The 15,948-nt window shown below is 49.8% G+C and overlaps 1 protein-coding gene across 3 annotated transcripts in view; it reads left to right on the top strand.

The window, feature by feature from the left end:
* The window catches only part of DENND2A (DENN domain containing 2A), a 55,988-nt gene extending 42,033 nt beyond the window's left edge, over positions 1-13,955 (top strand). For 2 of the 3 annotated variants that reach the window (XM_065743173.1, XM_065743174.1), the window contains 6 exons: positions 7,384-7,561; positions 7,921-7,962; positions 9,342-9,459; positions 9,993-10,232; positions 11,181-11,267; positions 13,128-13,954. In XM_065743173.1, coding sequence (XP_065599245.1) covers positions 7,384-7,561; positions 7,921-7,962; positions 9,342-9,459; positions 9,993-10,232; positions 11,181-11,267; positions 13,128-13,159 — 697 coding nt within the window. In that variant the 3' untranslated portion in view covers positions 13,160-13,954. Of the gene's footprint in view, positions 1-7,383; positions 7,562-7,920; positions 7,963-9,341; positions 9,460-9,992; positions 10,233-11,180; positions 11,268-13,127 lie in introns of all 3 variants that reach the window. The other variant, XM_065743172.1, reaches the window with a different exon arrangement.
* The last annotated feature ends 1,993 nt before the right edge of the window (positions 13,956-15,948 follow it).

The following is a 15,948-nucleotide window of genomic DNA, read 5'->3' as shown; positions in this document are numbered from 1 at the left end:
CCTTCTACACTGGTCCCTGATATCACAAGATTTGTTTCTGAAATCTTTAAAACTTCAGCTTGAATTTTAATGTTGGTTTTTCCCTTAAGACTTTTTTCTTGTGGGGAATGAAAGTAAAAGATGAAGCAAGGGGGAATGAGACAGAGGACTCGGAGGACTTCCCCCTTCTATATTTAAGTCTGCTGCTCAAAATGCTTTTTTTTTTTTTTAATGTACTCTCTTAATTTAGAAAAATCAGTCCAGGTTTCTTTAAGATCTTGTGCAGCTGGCGGCTGGCAGCTCTCCAGCCCTCGAAGCACTTGAGGATTTAGGCAGGAGAGTACACCAGGGCTGGGGAAGGAAAAGCTGCTTGGATGAATAATGACGCTTAGGAGCAAGCTCGAGTTTCAGAACCGTACAGTGCCCCTAAGCTGTCTCTTTTCACAACTTCCAGCTAGCAGGCTGCAGCCATGGGACTGAGTGCCAGGACAAAAGATGGGGAGGCCCCTTCTGCAGGAAAGCTAAGGAAAAAATCATCCTGCAGGGCTTCAGGGCTCCTGAGGGCAGAGCTCAGGCAGGAAGGCTGCAGAGAGGGGAGCTGGAGCATCAAGGCAGCACAGGCTGTTTGTAATTTTTTGGCAGCTGCCTTGGGCTGGGGAGGGGAAAATTTACTTCTTTATAATCACTGATTTATTATATGTGTAGATGTTTAGTGTTCTGGCTATTTAAGCTGCATAAGATATCAGAGCATTCAGGCTTGTGTTTGAAACAGAGAATCATCCACTGTATATTTCTACAGAATGTATATGATTTATGTTATAATTTATGACAACAGGCTTTATTTTCTAAGATTTTTCTCCTCCACTATAGAAAAAATTATACATTCTGAGAAATCTGTTAAGGACACAGATAATCTCTGTGTGGGACTTGTGCTAAGAATGTACGGTAGGGTGCTCAGAGTTGGATGTTTTGGTGTTGTTTTGCATTTTAAGTCATCACTTTAAAATGAATTTTCACTCACCAAATCATATTGAATCTTTTTCTGACAGCACATGGTATTCTGGGCAATCTGTGCTACAGGGTATCTTAATTCACAGCACTTCTAAGGGCTTGGTTTTTTTTTTTCCTCTATCTTCTGTCAATATATACAGGATCTTCAGTAATGAATCAAGCTTCCCCGGACCATAAAAAAGAACAGGAGAGAGCATTAGGATCATACTTTATATTAGTTTCCAAATATAACACAAACTACATTCTTCTGTGGGGAAAAAAAAAGTCATATTAAGATCTGGGGTATGTTAGGCCACAGGACTCAAATATCGATTGCTCTCTGCAAGGCTTTTAGTATGTGATGTGTCTGAGAAGACCTTGCTCCTAGCATCAAGCAGTTTTGGGAGGATCGTAATTTTTATTTTCCTTTTACAAAAATAAGAATTTGCTTTGACTCTTGTTGTGAAGAAAACCTTGAAAATGACCCCAAAGGACTGCAAAGGCTTGAAAAACAGAAAACAAAGGAAGTAACCCTGAAAATGAAGTAAGCTGTTGTGTTTTTAATCCAGCCAATGGCTTGAGTGTGCTGGAAGGGAGAGTTTCATAACTGAGAGGTCAACAATCTTGTATTTGTTGTTCAACTGAAGTTGTATTTGTTGGTGGAAATTCCATGTGCTGAATGTTAGTAGTTCTGTAGATACAAGGTCTTCTCTCCAAATGGTGCTTTTCCTGGGACAGGAACACACTGAACTCAATGAGTACTAAATTGTATTTACTTTAAGTGTGAAAATGCCAATTTCAGGGGAAAGAAAAGAAACATTTTTTTTGCAATAGCTTAAGGGAAGGAAAAAAAAACGATAAAAGCAGCTGCTCTAAACTGCTCAGAGGTTTGGAATGCTAGAAATAATCCAGCTGAGATGGATTAGCGAGGAGAGTGCAGGTGACATGGTGAAAGATGTGTGATAAATGTAATTTGCAGTTCTTCATGTAGGCACTATCAGTAACTATCTGTATATGTCTATAAAGTACTGATGGGTGTGAGCGATGGGGCAAATAACGTGTGCGGTGTCGTTACGTCTCTTAATTGCTGTCAAATCAGTCTCTGGGAAAGAAAGCTGAAAGGTCTTTTGCCAAATACTGTGTGAGCTGTGAAATGATTTCAAACTGAGCCAAAAAATGCATCTAACAAGTGTACAGCAAGTGAAATACTTAGTCTTTTCCATCTTTAGAATGAACTTTAGAGTGTTTTTTAAAGACCTGTCCATCCAGTGCTTGGCAGCGGAAAAGGAAAGAATTTGGTATATTAGTTGTTTTTTTTTTTTTCTCTGTGTTGCTATGGAGACTGGAGTATACATTCCCTTACAACCCAGGAAAATGGCTTTGTTAAAATTGTGTTCGTCTCTGTAGCCCTCCCTGCCTTCATTTGCACTTGAGGCATCAAAGGGCAGCATCTAGAAGGGCTTCTTCCTAACAAAAGTAGGCCAGTGATCCGAGGTGCATGGAGCTGGACAGCCTTCGGTGCCCCAAGGGAGATATGTTAGATTCGGAGGGCTTTGTAAATTGGAAAATTTACACAGGCTTCAAATCAAGGCATCCTTTTCCCAGATCTCCTCAAAAGCCTGTTGTGGATCTGAGCAACTCGAGCAATTGCATCCGCCCCTGCCAGAAACCACAGCTGTGTCAACAATACAAAGTGGCCATTGTTATCAAAGGCAGATTTGAAGTAGGGTAGATACTTTAAATGTGGTCATCCCAGGAAAGGATTGAAAGCAGCCCTTTCTGTGGGCTACAAAAGCGGTCTGATCTGGGCCTGTCAGCTCAGCCTCCTGGATCTTGGTTTTGTGTTGTGGTTGGGGAGAAGCAGAAGCCCAAGGAGGATGTTTCCATGTCAGGTAGTAGCGCTCTCTTCAGAGACCCTTTCTGCTTTCTTCTTCACATGCATTAATCCCTCTTATCAATTAATGTCTGGGAGATGGTGGCTGTCCCCACGTGTATTGGGACCCAGCATCGCCCTGGTGGGTTTGCCAAGTCACGGTGCAAGGTTTGGAAGCTCCTGCACCTCTTAAACATCATAAACCAGTTCTGTGATCTGACATAAGTAAATCCAGATGTTATGCAGCGTCAGAAATCCAAAGGTGTTTGTAAAGTAAATCCTACTGTAGCAGAGCTTATCAAGAAGGAAAAATAAGGTAATCAAGCCGTGTTAAATTGCCAAATGCCAGCCTGTTTCCCAGAGTTTGGTTGGTGCAGGGACCAAGGGGCTTACTGGCATTAAGCTCCAAAAGGCTGATTGATTCAATAGGACTTTTCAGAAATCTTTTAAGTATGCCAAACCCGAGAAAAGATCAGCTAGCTGCACTTTTTAGCAGACGTGCTTGCTTTCGAAGCTGGAAAACCTGTATTCAGTCTGAAATTTGGGAATAAAGTAACCAAATGATTTGCTGCCATGTGCAGTACAGAATCAGAACTTTTTGGGTGTTGCTATGTGGAGGCAGGAGTTGGACTCAATGTTCCTTATGGGTCCCTTCCAGCTTGGGATGTTCTATCATTCTATCAGACTGAGCAACCAACATTCTCAGAAGCTGTTTCACATTGCCAGTGTCTTTTCAGAGCAAGTCAACCTAGTCTTGGAGCAAGTTTCCCCAGGAGAGGAAGAAGAATTTCTGCATGGTTGCAGCTGTTTTGTTCAGATTCCGTACTGACCACCTCCATACAAGGTGGCTGCTGAGAAGCAGCAGCTGTGTTTGCTTTTCAAGTGCACTTCTGCGTAGGATGCTGTGTGGTGGAAGGGCCTGTTGTCTAAGCAAACAGGTTGCTCTGGTGTCTTTGGTCTGATCAAGGGAGTGCTCAGCCAGAGAGATCTGGATGTCAGTCAATATCCAAATCAGCCCTATAGGGAGAGAATATGACATGGTTCTTTGTATACTTGTGTTTTTTGGTACTTTTTATCCACTGTACTAGCGATAGCTAGTCATTGTCTCCTGCAAGCTCCTGTGCACAGGGCAGCAGAAGTACAGCTCAGCCATGATCTGAATGAACTCGTGAAGGGTCTTGACAGTGTGCTTTAGAGTCTGACTGTATTTTAAGGATTTGCTTTTGAAACCAAGGGCCTTGAAAACAGAATCTGTTCCATATTTTGGACGACTCTTGGTGAACTTCTGTGGCCTCATATTAGTGCATGATATCCCCCAGACCACCCTTCCATTACACTGATAGACTTTTTTTTTTTTACTTCTGGTGGCACCCGCAGCACTCCAAGCCCAACACATCACCCTGGGTCAGTACTACCTGAATGGCAGCAGCCCTTGTGATGGCTATGATGCATGTGCTGGGATTTCAGGATTTTCACCAGGGGTTTCAGGAGAGGCACTGTAGCTACCCAAAGGTATTGCCTGCCCCTTTGGTGTAAGAGCCCTGGGAGGGCTGATGGACACTGACTTAAATAGTGTCTTGAGAGTGTGTTGTACTGTCCCAGTTATGTTGAGAGATAAGGACATCTCACAGAAAGAGGCATCCAGCCTGCTGAACAGTGCCCAGAACTTCAGTGGCCTTATTCACTTTCTACACAGACAGCTATGTGCCATGTTGTGAGTGTCTTAACTATTGCTGATGGCTGAAGAACACACATTCGCACAGCTGGCCTGAAAGGAATTTATCAGACTGAATTCTCTTGCATGGCTCAGCAACCTTGGCATGAATTGACAATCATTTAGTGCTTTTTCAACTGTCACGTGTAGAAGAAGGAAGGTGCTTAGATTTGAGTCATTCCGAAGATCTGAGCGGGTGCTGGGCTCCTGGCAAACTGCAGCTCCCTGAGACTTCTTGCAGGGCATATCTGACAGAATCATATGCAGAAGAAATGCTTCGGTGGTACCTCTCTGTGCCCACATCTGAACTGCTCTGCCTTCAAGGGAGGCTCACAGACCTCAACCCCAACAATTCTGTGCCCTGGCAATTCCTTCCATGGTGAGAAGAGTTTCAGAGCAGAGAGCAGTAGGATTTATCCTGAGGTGAGGAGACAACCACAGATGGAAAGTTGGAAGGGGAAGCGATCTGTTTGGCTTCCCACAGCACGGCGCATACAACCTCAGACTTACACAGCTCTGTGACTTTCTCTAACTGGACCTCAGCCATCTTTCCTCCCACTTAAGCTCTCACGTACCATGTGTAATCTGGAACTTGAGAGCAGGGCTGGGGGAAGAGCAAGCCACCATAAATACACTGGGAGACAGCGTGCCATAGTATCTCACTATGCCATCAATAACCACGTTCTTCAGCTGCACACTGTGCTTCCACAGAGCTGTCTGGAACCACAGAGGCTCTCCCGTTGTTTTTCATGTGCCATCAAGATCAAGGGTTTGTGACAAGGTGAAACTTGTAGCGTGTCCACTTGGGTGTACAGGTAGCACCACCTTGAAGGAGACAGTCTTTAAAAAATGTTATTAACCTTGGTTGCACTCCTACAATGGAACATCTACTTTTATTGCCATTCCTTTCAGATTTAACCTGCATGAAAGCTACAAGAAAAGCAATCTGCTCTGATATCGGTCACGCATTTTTTCTGTGGGTGTTGGTTTGGGGTTGGCTTTGGTTGTGGTTTTTTTCTTTTTTCTTTTTTTGTAAACATTAATGTTTATTACTAGCTCTGTGTTTTATTTTGTTTCTCTCTGATTAATCATCCAACTTACATGTGTGGGGCATGTCAGTGTTCTGGTCAGTGTTCAGCATGTGTGGCAGGCATGGGCTCATGCAGCCTGCGAGCAGTAGCAGCAGGGCAGGTGGCATGAGCAAACACTGGGAAGAGGGAAGGCTACTCTGACAGCTTCCTGAGCAAGGATGGGGAACTGGCTTTGATTTTCCTCTCTGCAGGCTCTATGACACCACTGTTGAATGGTTTTCCTCTGTTTTTATGGAGTACCCCTTAAGAAAGACAAAACTCTGTGAGCAGAGAGAAAATGGTATCTATCTTGCAAAGAGATGTCCTCAAATTGCACATCCCAGGGGTCCCTCCCAGGCACCTGCTCCCTACCTGCTGCAGTCTTAGTACAGTTCCCACATGAAGCACATTCTAGCCCCTTGTCCAGGATCTACTTATCTCTGAAAAGAGTCATGTGGTTAATGATGTTTACTGCCTGCTTTCTGCATACAGTCCCAGCAATCATAATCATGTTCTGCTGAACTGAATATATCTGCTGAAAGCCAGCAAGCTGCAGCCACGGCACAGTGCTCAGCTTGTGCTAGCATTGCTGGGCAGGGATTCGCAGTCACCAGGCTTCATGGAGCAAGAGGAGGGAGATTGAGCGCAAGCCCACACCCATCTCCCCCCTTCCCTCTCATTTCAAGTCAGCAATAAACTGCCAGATCCGGGTTGCTCGATGTGAGTTCCCCTGTGGAGTTTAATGCAAACCATCTGCTGGCACTTCCCAGCTGCATGGTTCCTCCAGGCCACGCCAGCCTTCTCCCCTCCTTCAGCCTTCAGGGCCTGGATGCTAGTTAAACAAGACAGTGTTAGTTAACGGTTTATAGTGGTGAGCCTCCCTTCTCTCTCAGCGCATGCAAGTGCTCCCAGACCCAGGGCGGATAGGTCACTGGTGCCCTGCAGCCAGCTCTGTGTCCCCCTGTGGTCAGCTGCTGGGGAGTCACTAGGGCTTCTGGCCAAGCCCTTCTATGAGTTGACCACAGAAGCATTTAGAGCAGAGCTGCTGAGAGGGTTTGAAGGAGGAAGAAGGTAGGTTACAGTCCTGTGAGCTGCAGGCAGCACCACATGGAGCCTAGCTGTGCACTCCCCTAGGGCCTTGGGTTTCACTTTCCTGTTTGCTGTGATTCTGAGCAATCTTGGCAGGCTCCACTGGCTGCAAACCTCTGTGTCCTCCTTCCTCTTGCACTCCAGCTTGGCACTGAGAACTGTCAGTATGCCTAGGACCTGTAGGAAAACATGCCATCTGCATGTGGAGGGTTGCCCAAAGGCAAAGCTGTGCAAGCCAAGGGGCAGGGCTAGAGCATCCTGTTCTGGACGGTGTAGCCCCTGTGCTTTCAAACCTGTGGCTTTTCTATGGGAACAGTTGCAGAAACACGCTGTGGGAGAATTAACTCATTTTTCAGATGAAGGGCAGTGACACAGAAGACCCCACATCTGTGGGGTATTTCCCATTGAGTCTCTAGAGAAGCAGGTGCTGGGTTCAGTGGGATGTGTCTCTTGTTACTTGTGCATGGGGCACAATTGTCCTTCCTAGCCTGGGCTCCTGTTGCAGGTTATTGCATCTGAAGTTGAAAAAATGGGAATCAAAGTCTGGGAATGTTCCTGGTAATTATGGAGCTCACTCAGGGGATGACTGAAAGAGCCCTCATTGCCAGTGCGTGCCCTTCACCTCCTGAGTGACACGCTGTTGTTCTGGGTTGTGCTTTGTCTTTCAGCACCCTCTCCAAATGCTGCCATGCTACAGTGGCCCTCCTGTACCCCTTCACCTGGCAGCACACCTACATCCCCGTGCTTCCACCTTCCATGATCGACATCGTGTGCTCGCCCACCCCGTTCCTCATTGGCCTGCTCTCCAGCTCCCTGCCCCGCCTGAAGGAGCTCCCTGTGGAGGAGGTGAGCCGTGCTCAATAGCATTTCTTCAGCAGGTTCGGCTATCTTGTGGCCCAGAAAGTCTGCTGAGCATGTATGAATGTTGTTGAAGTGGCAGAGCCGAGGCAGCAAGGAGTGCTGGATAGGGCTGGGATGGCAGGCTTTCCTTGTCCAGGCTGCTCTGTGGTTTGTGGTGAAGCCACTAGAAAGCCACAACAAGGGCTTCTCTTGGCTCACCCTGGGTGCTGCTTCCAGCTGCTGCAGTGGTTAGGAGATGCAGTGCCAAGGCTCAAGTGTTTCCTCTACATCAGCTGTGGATCAAGATAAATTCTGATGACGGAAACAATGATATACCACTTTCATTATTTCTCTCTTGTTCTTAGGTCCTTGTTGTTGACCTCGTGAATAATCGGTTTCTGAGACAGGTGAGTGAAACTCTTTCACATCCTGCATCTTCTCTTTCATTCCTGTGTCACACCTTACCTTGATTGGATTTGCTGACCTGCCTAGCTGGCTGCATTGCTTACTTCCCACGCAAAGTGGGGTGGGATTTTGTGGTTAGAAGTGTTACAGTGATTGCTGTGTCCTTAGGTAGTATCACAGTCCCAAACCACAGATGAATCACTGAATCACTGTGCATTCTCTCTCTCATTTTTTGAAGAGGGAAAGATAGCACTTGAGCACTGCAGGTCCTTCTCTGGCATCCTATAAGGCTGAGGGCAGAGCTGAAAAGCCTCAGATCAGTAGGTGCGGGTCCCAGAGGGCTGTGGCTCTCCTAGTCTGTGTCTCACAGACCCTGTCTGAGCAGGGACATGAAATCATCTCCTGATTATGTCTTTGCATCATCCCCGCTCCAGGAGTTTGTGATTTCTCTCTCCAGTCCTTGTATTGCGTGAGTCACAAGTCAAAAGCCGGTAAATAGGCATCTAGCTGCGTGGGCAAAATTGCCTGCTGGTATTTGCTTCCCATTGTCATGGAGTGGAGATGGATATATAAGAGGAAAGGACAGACAGTAGAACATGCTCCTGTTATTACGAGCTAGCTTTGGCCTAGAGCTCTTCCTCAGATGGCAGAGAAGCACTGGCTGTGAAGGTCTGTCCCGTGCCTCGGTGAAATGAGAGGAGAGCACCTCCTGCTGCTGGGAACAGGGTGTGGGCAAAGACCACTCCTTCAGTGCAGCATTGGCTCATCATCTCCCTGAGCTGCAGGGATTGGATTTGCATCCTTTCAGCTGGCAGCAGACATGGAGTCGAAAAGTTCCACCTCACACCTGTCCTCCAGCATCTCTCCTCCAGAGGCATAAGCTGAGTCACAGCGTGTCAACTGGGGCTGGTGAGAGCTCACACACACACAGGCGGTTCCTGGCCTTGGTTGGGAATTGTTGAGCCTCCGTAATGTGATCGATGTCTGAGCACAGCCAGGCAAGCGGCTGCGCCTGCCTGGCTGCACGCCAGCATTGTTCAGCTCACCCTTTTTCTTGGTGCTCGGGGTGTTCGCAGGCAGATGAGGGCTCAGAGGTGAGCCCTGCCAGGTAGCCTCTGGGGTCAGACGCCTGCAGTTCTCCCAGGCTAGGGCAGTATTTGGGCAAAAAGACTCCCTTTTCTCTTTCCTGTTATGCTTCTTCACAGTAATGATTGGAAGATGCTGGGAAAGTGCCAAGTGTATCATGAGTTCTCCCTCTCCTTCTCCGCACCGTTTGCATTTAGTATTCCCCCTGCCGTGTCAGGGACTGGATAGGACGTGAGCCAGGAGCGGCCGTGTCCTGGCTCCAGGCCCTCAGGAGGTGGCTGTCTCTGTTTCGCAGATGGAAGATGAGGACTCCATCCTGCCCCGGAAGCTGCAGGCTGCCTTGGAGCACATCTTAGAGCAGAGGAATGAGCTGGCAAGCGACAAAGAGGAGGGCTGCATGAATGGCAAGCAGGGTAAGGCTCAAACCACTTATCTCTCTGCCCTTCTTGTTCACTCCTGTAACTTCTTAGAGGAGAGCCAGGTTCGTACTGAGTTTATCAGATCAGAAATCAGAAGTAGGTCAGGATGTTTCTTGAAGTTTTATTAAATGTTCCATCTCACCAAAAACATCTCTCATTGTGCAAAAAGAAACAGTGCCGATCCCCTTCCTGGCTTTGTCCTTCCTTTTTGTGTGGCTCCAGGGAGCATCACCCATCCTTTCTGGTGGGGATTCTGCAGGCTCTCTGCCACTGACCACATGAAGGGTGCTGTGAACGGTCTGCACACACAGCACAGGGCTGAGGCAGCTCTTTGCAGGTCAGTGGGGGCGTATCCTGGTTGACAGGACAAAGCTGAGCGACTTCCAGAATAATAGCAGCCCAGTCTTGTGTCCATTTGTATCCGAGACTGGTATTACCCTGTGTATACAGATGAGTCAAGAACACATACTTTCCTAGTACAACCTTATGGTGTTGTCCTCACTGCTGCCTCTTGCTCCTCTCCTCAGAGACCAGCCCTTTGAACGAGGTGGTATCTGAGGCCTTTGTCCGTTTCTTTGTGGAGATCGTGGGCCACTACTCCCTCTTCCTGACCCCCAACGAGCGAGAGGAGCGGACCCTGCAGCGCGAAGCTTTCCGCAAGTCCGTCTCTTCCAAGAGCCTCCGGCGCTTCCTGGAAGTCTTTATGGAGACACAGATGTTCGGGGGCTTCATCCAGGAGCGGGAGCTGCGGAAGCAGGGGGTCAGAGGTGAGGGGCTCTGCCAGGGCTCTGCATTCCTGGAACCTCTGCTGTCACTCGCAAGTGAGCCAGGAGATGCCACCAGCTCCAACAACATGGGCTGAAGCTGTGGTGCTTGTGCAGGGCCAGTGCCAGATTGGGTGGTGGGGAAGCTATTGGAGTGGGTCCACTGACGTGCTGGAGTAGGTCCAGAGGAGGGCCAGGAAGCTGATTAGAGGGCTGGAGGACTTCCCCTATGAGGACAGGCTGAGAGAGCTGGGGCTTTTCAACCTGGAGAGGAGAAGGCTCCTGGGGTATCCTATAGCAGACTTCCAGTACCTGAAGGGGCCTACAGGAAAGCTGGGGAAGGACTTCTTATAAGGGCTTATAGCAACAGGATGGGGAAATGGCTGTAAATTGAGAGAGTGCAGATTTAGACTAGGTATCAGAAAGAAATTATTTACTGTGAAGGTGGTAAAACACTGGAACAGGTTGCCCAGTGAAGTTATGAATGCCACCTTCCTGGAGGCATTCAAGACCAGGCTGGATGGGGCTTTGAGCAACCTGGTCTAGAGGGAGGTATCCCTGCCTGTCGCAGGGGGTTGGAACTAGATGATCTTAAAGGTCCCTTCCAATCCAAACCATTCTGTGATTCCATGATTCTACAAGCATTGGTGCAAGCTGTGTTTGTAGCAGAGTGAACAGAGGTTTTGTTTCTCCCTTTGTAAGATAAAAAAATCAGTCAGCCTCACAGTGGTGGGGAGGAGGTGGTAGCGGGGCTTATGTGCTGGGAGCCCTGCACCTACAGACATAGACCAGAGCTCCTGTCCTACATGTGCACTCAGCAAGTTGGGGAAGCTGAGTGAATTGTTCCCATGTACAAGTGTATTGGTAAGCTGGGACAGTATGTTTTCAGGTGTACTTTCTTTTATTTATAGGGTAGCAAAGTAGAAGTTGTTGACTTCCTTCTTTCTGCAGGTCTGTTTGAGGTACGGGCTCAGGAGTACCTGGAAACACTTCCCAGTGGGGAGCAGAGTGGAGTCAATCGGTTCCTGAAAGGACTCGGTAAGGGACTCCAGATGACACCCCACCAGTGCAGAGCAGAGGGGCAGGATCACCTTCCTCGCCATGCTGGCTACACTTCTTTGATGCAGCTCAGGATATGATTAGCTTTCTGGGCTGTGAGGGCACACTACTAGCTCATGCCCAGCTTGCCATCTGCCAGTACTCCCAGGTTCTTTTTGGCAGGGCTGTGCTCAATCCTTTGATCCCCCAGCTTTTATCCAGGTACTGGATATTGCCTCAACCCGGGTGCAAGACTTTGCACTTGGATTTGTTGAACCCCATGAGGTTCACCTGAGCCCACTGCTCAAGCCTGCCTAGGTCCCTCTGATGGTATCCCGTCCCTCTGGTGTGTCAACTGCACGCCACAGCTTGATGTCATCAGCAGACATGCCGAGTGTGCACTTGACCCCACTGTTGATGTCTTTGATGAAGATATTAAAAGAGTATCGATCCCAGAACTGGCCCGTGGGGGGCACCACTCATCACTGATCTCCATTCAGACACTGAGCCATTGACCACCGCTCTCTGGACTCAGTCCTGCAGCCAGTTCTTCATCCATTGAGCAGTGCACCCATCAGTCTTTCCAATTTGAAGAGAAGGATGTTGTGAGGTACTGTGTCAAAGGCCTTACTGAAGATAGTTGACATCAGTGTCTCTTCACTTGTCCACTGATGCAGTGACACCATCACAGAAGGCCACTAAGTTGGTCAAGCAGGATTTGCCCTTGGTGAAGCCATGCTGGTTCTCCCGTATCAGCTCCCTGCCTTCCATGTGCCTTAGCATAGCTTCCAGGAGAATCTTTCCCAGCACAGAGATGAGACTGATAGGGTCATCTTTTTAAGCTGTCTTAAAAATGGATGCAGTGTTGCCTTTTTCCAGTCACCAGGGACTTCACCCAATTGCCATGACTTTTCAAATACCATTGAGAGTGGCTTGGCAACTACATCAGCCAGTTCCCTCAGGGCTGTGGGACACCTCTCATTGTGACCCACAGACTTGGGGATGTTCATGTTCCTCAGGCGGCCATGAACCTGATCTTCAATTACAGTGGGAAGGACATTGCTTCCTCAGTCCTCTCCTACCAAACCAAACATTTGAGGACTGTGTGATGAGCAGTTATCAGAGAAGATCGAGGCAAAAAACAGTTGTCAAGTGCCTCAACCCTTTCCTTGCCTGTTGCTACCAGCCTGCCTGTGTTGCTCACTGGGAGGGGTACGCCCTCCTGGACTCCCGTTTCTGGTTGAGGTACCTGTAGAAACCTTTCTTGTTGTTCTTGGCAGGTCTCGGCTTTCCTGACCCGATCCTTACACAGCCTAGCAGCTTCCTTATACTCTTCCCGCAGTATCTGTCTCTGTTTCCACTGCTTGTGCATTTTCTTCTTGCTTGAATCCATTTTGCATTGTAGAGGAGCTCTTAACGAGGAGAGCTCCAGAACAAGGTTTGAAGTTTTTGGTTGAACACCATGGCTAAGAGAGGTGATCCCCAGGCCTTGAGTACTTCTTGACCATTTAAAGAGAAGTGTTGTCTGTGAATCTGGTGGCCTTAGCATGTACTTGAGCCAAGTGAGCTCAGTAGTATCTTCACCTTCCAGGTCTGCTGGACAAATGGGATCTGGATTGTATGCTTGGAGGTCTGCAGGGCCCTGGACTGCAGTGCTGCTGCCATACTGTGGGCAGAGCTGTGCCCTGCACTGCAGGCACCTGCCTCCAGCTTTGCAGAGTGAGGGGCTGTAAGTAAGGACCCAGGGCTGGCAGCAGAGGTGCTTCTCTGTATAGATTTGCTGGGACAATAGTAGTGGAGAGTGACACTTATTTTGCCTGTCACTGTGGGAAACTCATTTTCCTTTCTCTGTCTCTTCAGGCAGCAAAATGAAATTCCTCCACAAAAAGTAAAGAACGAAGCACATCCTCATTCCACAGAAGAGAATGGCTTTACCATTTAACATCAACAAGTCAGACATATCCACCATTCCCACGTGACCTGCTCCCAGGGACCCTCAGCCTCAGGGGCAAGCTGACCACGGCCAGGACACGCTCACGCAGAGGTGCAGTGCCACAGGACAATGTGACAGCAGCAGGGCTGCTGGGACAGGTCTCTGGATATCGACAGTACTATGCACTGGACCAAGCACTCTCAACTCTCTGCACTAGCATGTTGCAGACAGCCCAGCCGGATCCCTTAGCTAGTCAGTTCTTTGTTTTGCTGTATTTTTCTATTTATATCGGGGTTAGAACAGATATTAACCGATGCCTCTCGCCCTGCCTCCTCTCTGCCTGGTGCTGCAGGAGGGCAGTGGGACTGCCACGGGACTGAGCTGGCAGAGCTCGAGCACCGAGGATGGGAGGAGCACAGTTTTGTGGACATGTCTCTTCAAAGCAAGGATGCTGAGACCTGCAGGGATGATGTGTACTGATGAGGAGGAGCTTCTGAGCAAGAGGCGAGGGTGAGGGGGAACCACTAAACCTACTGAGGACGTGATCAGCCTGCCAGCTGCTGGGCTGGCTGCACTGGGTCCTGGCACAAAGAAAGGCTTTTCCTTATGCAGCATAATTAAAAGTGAGTGGTGTAAAAGGCGTGCAGCCCCTGGGGTGTGTTTGTGGCGTGTGCCACCCTCCTGCATGAGCTGGAGGAGACATCTAGTGGCTGAGCCCTTGGCCTGGCTGTGTCTTCATGCCCTGGAGCCCAACAACTTTGTTCTCTCACCCAGGTTGCATACAGAGGGAGCCTGAGGATGAGCTCAGCTGCGGGGTCTGGCTGTGGAGACCCCTGTGAGGCCGGGCAGGTTCTCCTCTGGTGACATCTCAGCAGCATTAGAAAGCATTCTAACACTGAGTAAGCTGCTGAGACCAAATGAGGACGTCAGCTCCTCTAGGGAGCCAGCTGCTGCTGCTCACCCACCTTCACTGCGGCTCTTTGCAGGCCTGGGGCTGGCTGAAGCTGAAAGGAAAGAAACCCCTCAGTGGTCCTCGCTGTAGGGCTGAATGGAGATCTCTGCTTCAAGGGTGTCAGGGTGGGCTGCATGCTGCCACGCCTCACTGCAGGCAGCTCTGTCCTGTACTGTGCCATGTGGGGCTGCTGGAGGGTTTGGAAGCACCAATCCCCTGCATTTGCGGGCTATGGTGACCAATTATGGGGTCAGCAGAGCCTGCTTCTACTCGTTACGGAGTGAAGGTGGTCTGCAGGTCCTGTCACTGCTGCCTCAGAAGCCTTCAGAAGGCTAAGTTTCCTACAGCAGCAACCCATTTCTTTGCTGGGTTTAAGGACGGAGGGAGTGGATGAATGTGGTGGTGGCAGGAATGGGCAGGTAGGCAGGGTGGTGGAGGAGTGAGTAAGGCAGCAGTAAGGAACGTGGGGCTCAAACCTAGCATAAAGTATCTGGGAGCATTAAACAGCATGAAGAACACAAAGAGAGAACCTTTTACAGCTGTTTAATTATGGACTGAACACAGAACTCAAGCAGGAGATGTTGGTCTCAGCAGCAGGACAGCCCCTCCAGCTTCACGCTGAGCTGCGTCTCTCCAGGACGGCACTCCCCTGGATGCTCTGCAGGAACCCCCCTGCGAAGACAAAGCCCAGAGAGCAGCAGTGCTGGCTGAGGCCTTGAGGCTGCTCCGAGCACACACTGTGCCACAGGCACTGCTCACCTCTGTGCCGGGACACGGCCTTCAGGCCACAGGTGCCGGCTGGCCTGCAGGTGTAGAGCCCCAGGCAGCCACCACAGTCCGAGGGTTTCTGGCAGGGCCGGCTCTGGATGCCGCGGCAGAAGTGCTGCAGGAGAGGCAGCGAGCTCACCCTAATGCCAACAGCCTGGGGGGCAGCTCATCCCCCAGTGCAGGTTTCCCATCACTTTTCCAGTTTAAAGGAGAGCAGCACCCAGCAGCGTGCCCTTACAACCCAAGGCAGGGCCCTGGTGACATCCCACTCTGTTGCAGGGGTTCTGCAGGGCTTACCTGTGGCCTGGGCAGGCCCCGTACTTACTGTGTCGGTGTTGAACTTCCCGTAGCCTTTCAGGTGATGGCTCAGCCCCAGGCTCCTGCTGCGGAAGGGCTGCGATGGGCTCCTGCAGGGCCTGCTGGGGGGGTCCTGCACACCACTGCCCGTGGCCTTGCAGGGAACCCCAGAGCCAGGGCAGTGCTCTGCCAGAGCCTGCCACCCTGCAGCCTGAGGATGACTGCCATCTGCCTGGTTGTCCCCGCCATCTCCAGCTGGCCGAGGGTTGTCTGTGGGGCCCCCAGCTCTGAGCTGTCCTGCTGGGAGCGCTACCCAGTCCCCCAGTGCCTCTATGTGTGCTGGGGCCAGAGAGAGCTGTGCCAGCAGTAGGGAAGTGGCTGTCAGCACCCAGACTTCCATCCTCAGGACCTGGCTTGGCTCAGGAATGCTCTGCTTGGTGAGGCTTGGGAACAGGAGCTGAAGTTGAGGCTGCCTGTGTTCCCCAGCGCTGGTTGGAAGTCACTTTTATAGCTCCAGAGCACGGCTCTTTTCTCCCGCCCCTGCCACGTCCCACCTCCCCTCCTGTGAGCTAACCAGGCTGCTTGCGGGGGCCTGTCCCCCTCCCTGCCCTCCCAAACAGCCCAGCACCCTCCCACCAGGCCGCCCAGCTCCTCTCAGTGATGGGTGCGTGTGTGTGGTGCAAGCGTGGTATTTCAGATGAACAGTCTTTCAAAGCCCTCTCAGGCTTTTT

This window comes from Cyrtonyx montezumae, unplaced genomic scaffold (genome assembly GCF_038088225.1).
Source record: "Cyrtonyx montezumae isolate F1298 unplaced genomic scaffold, pur_monq_1.0 scaffold_3, whole genome shotgun sequence".
NCBI lineage: Eukaryota > Metazoa > Chordata > Aves > Galliformes > Odontophoridae > Cyrtonyx > Cyrtonyx montezumae.
This window is presented reverse-complemented; position numbering and strand designations above follow the sequence as displayed.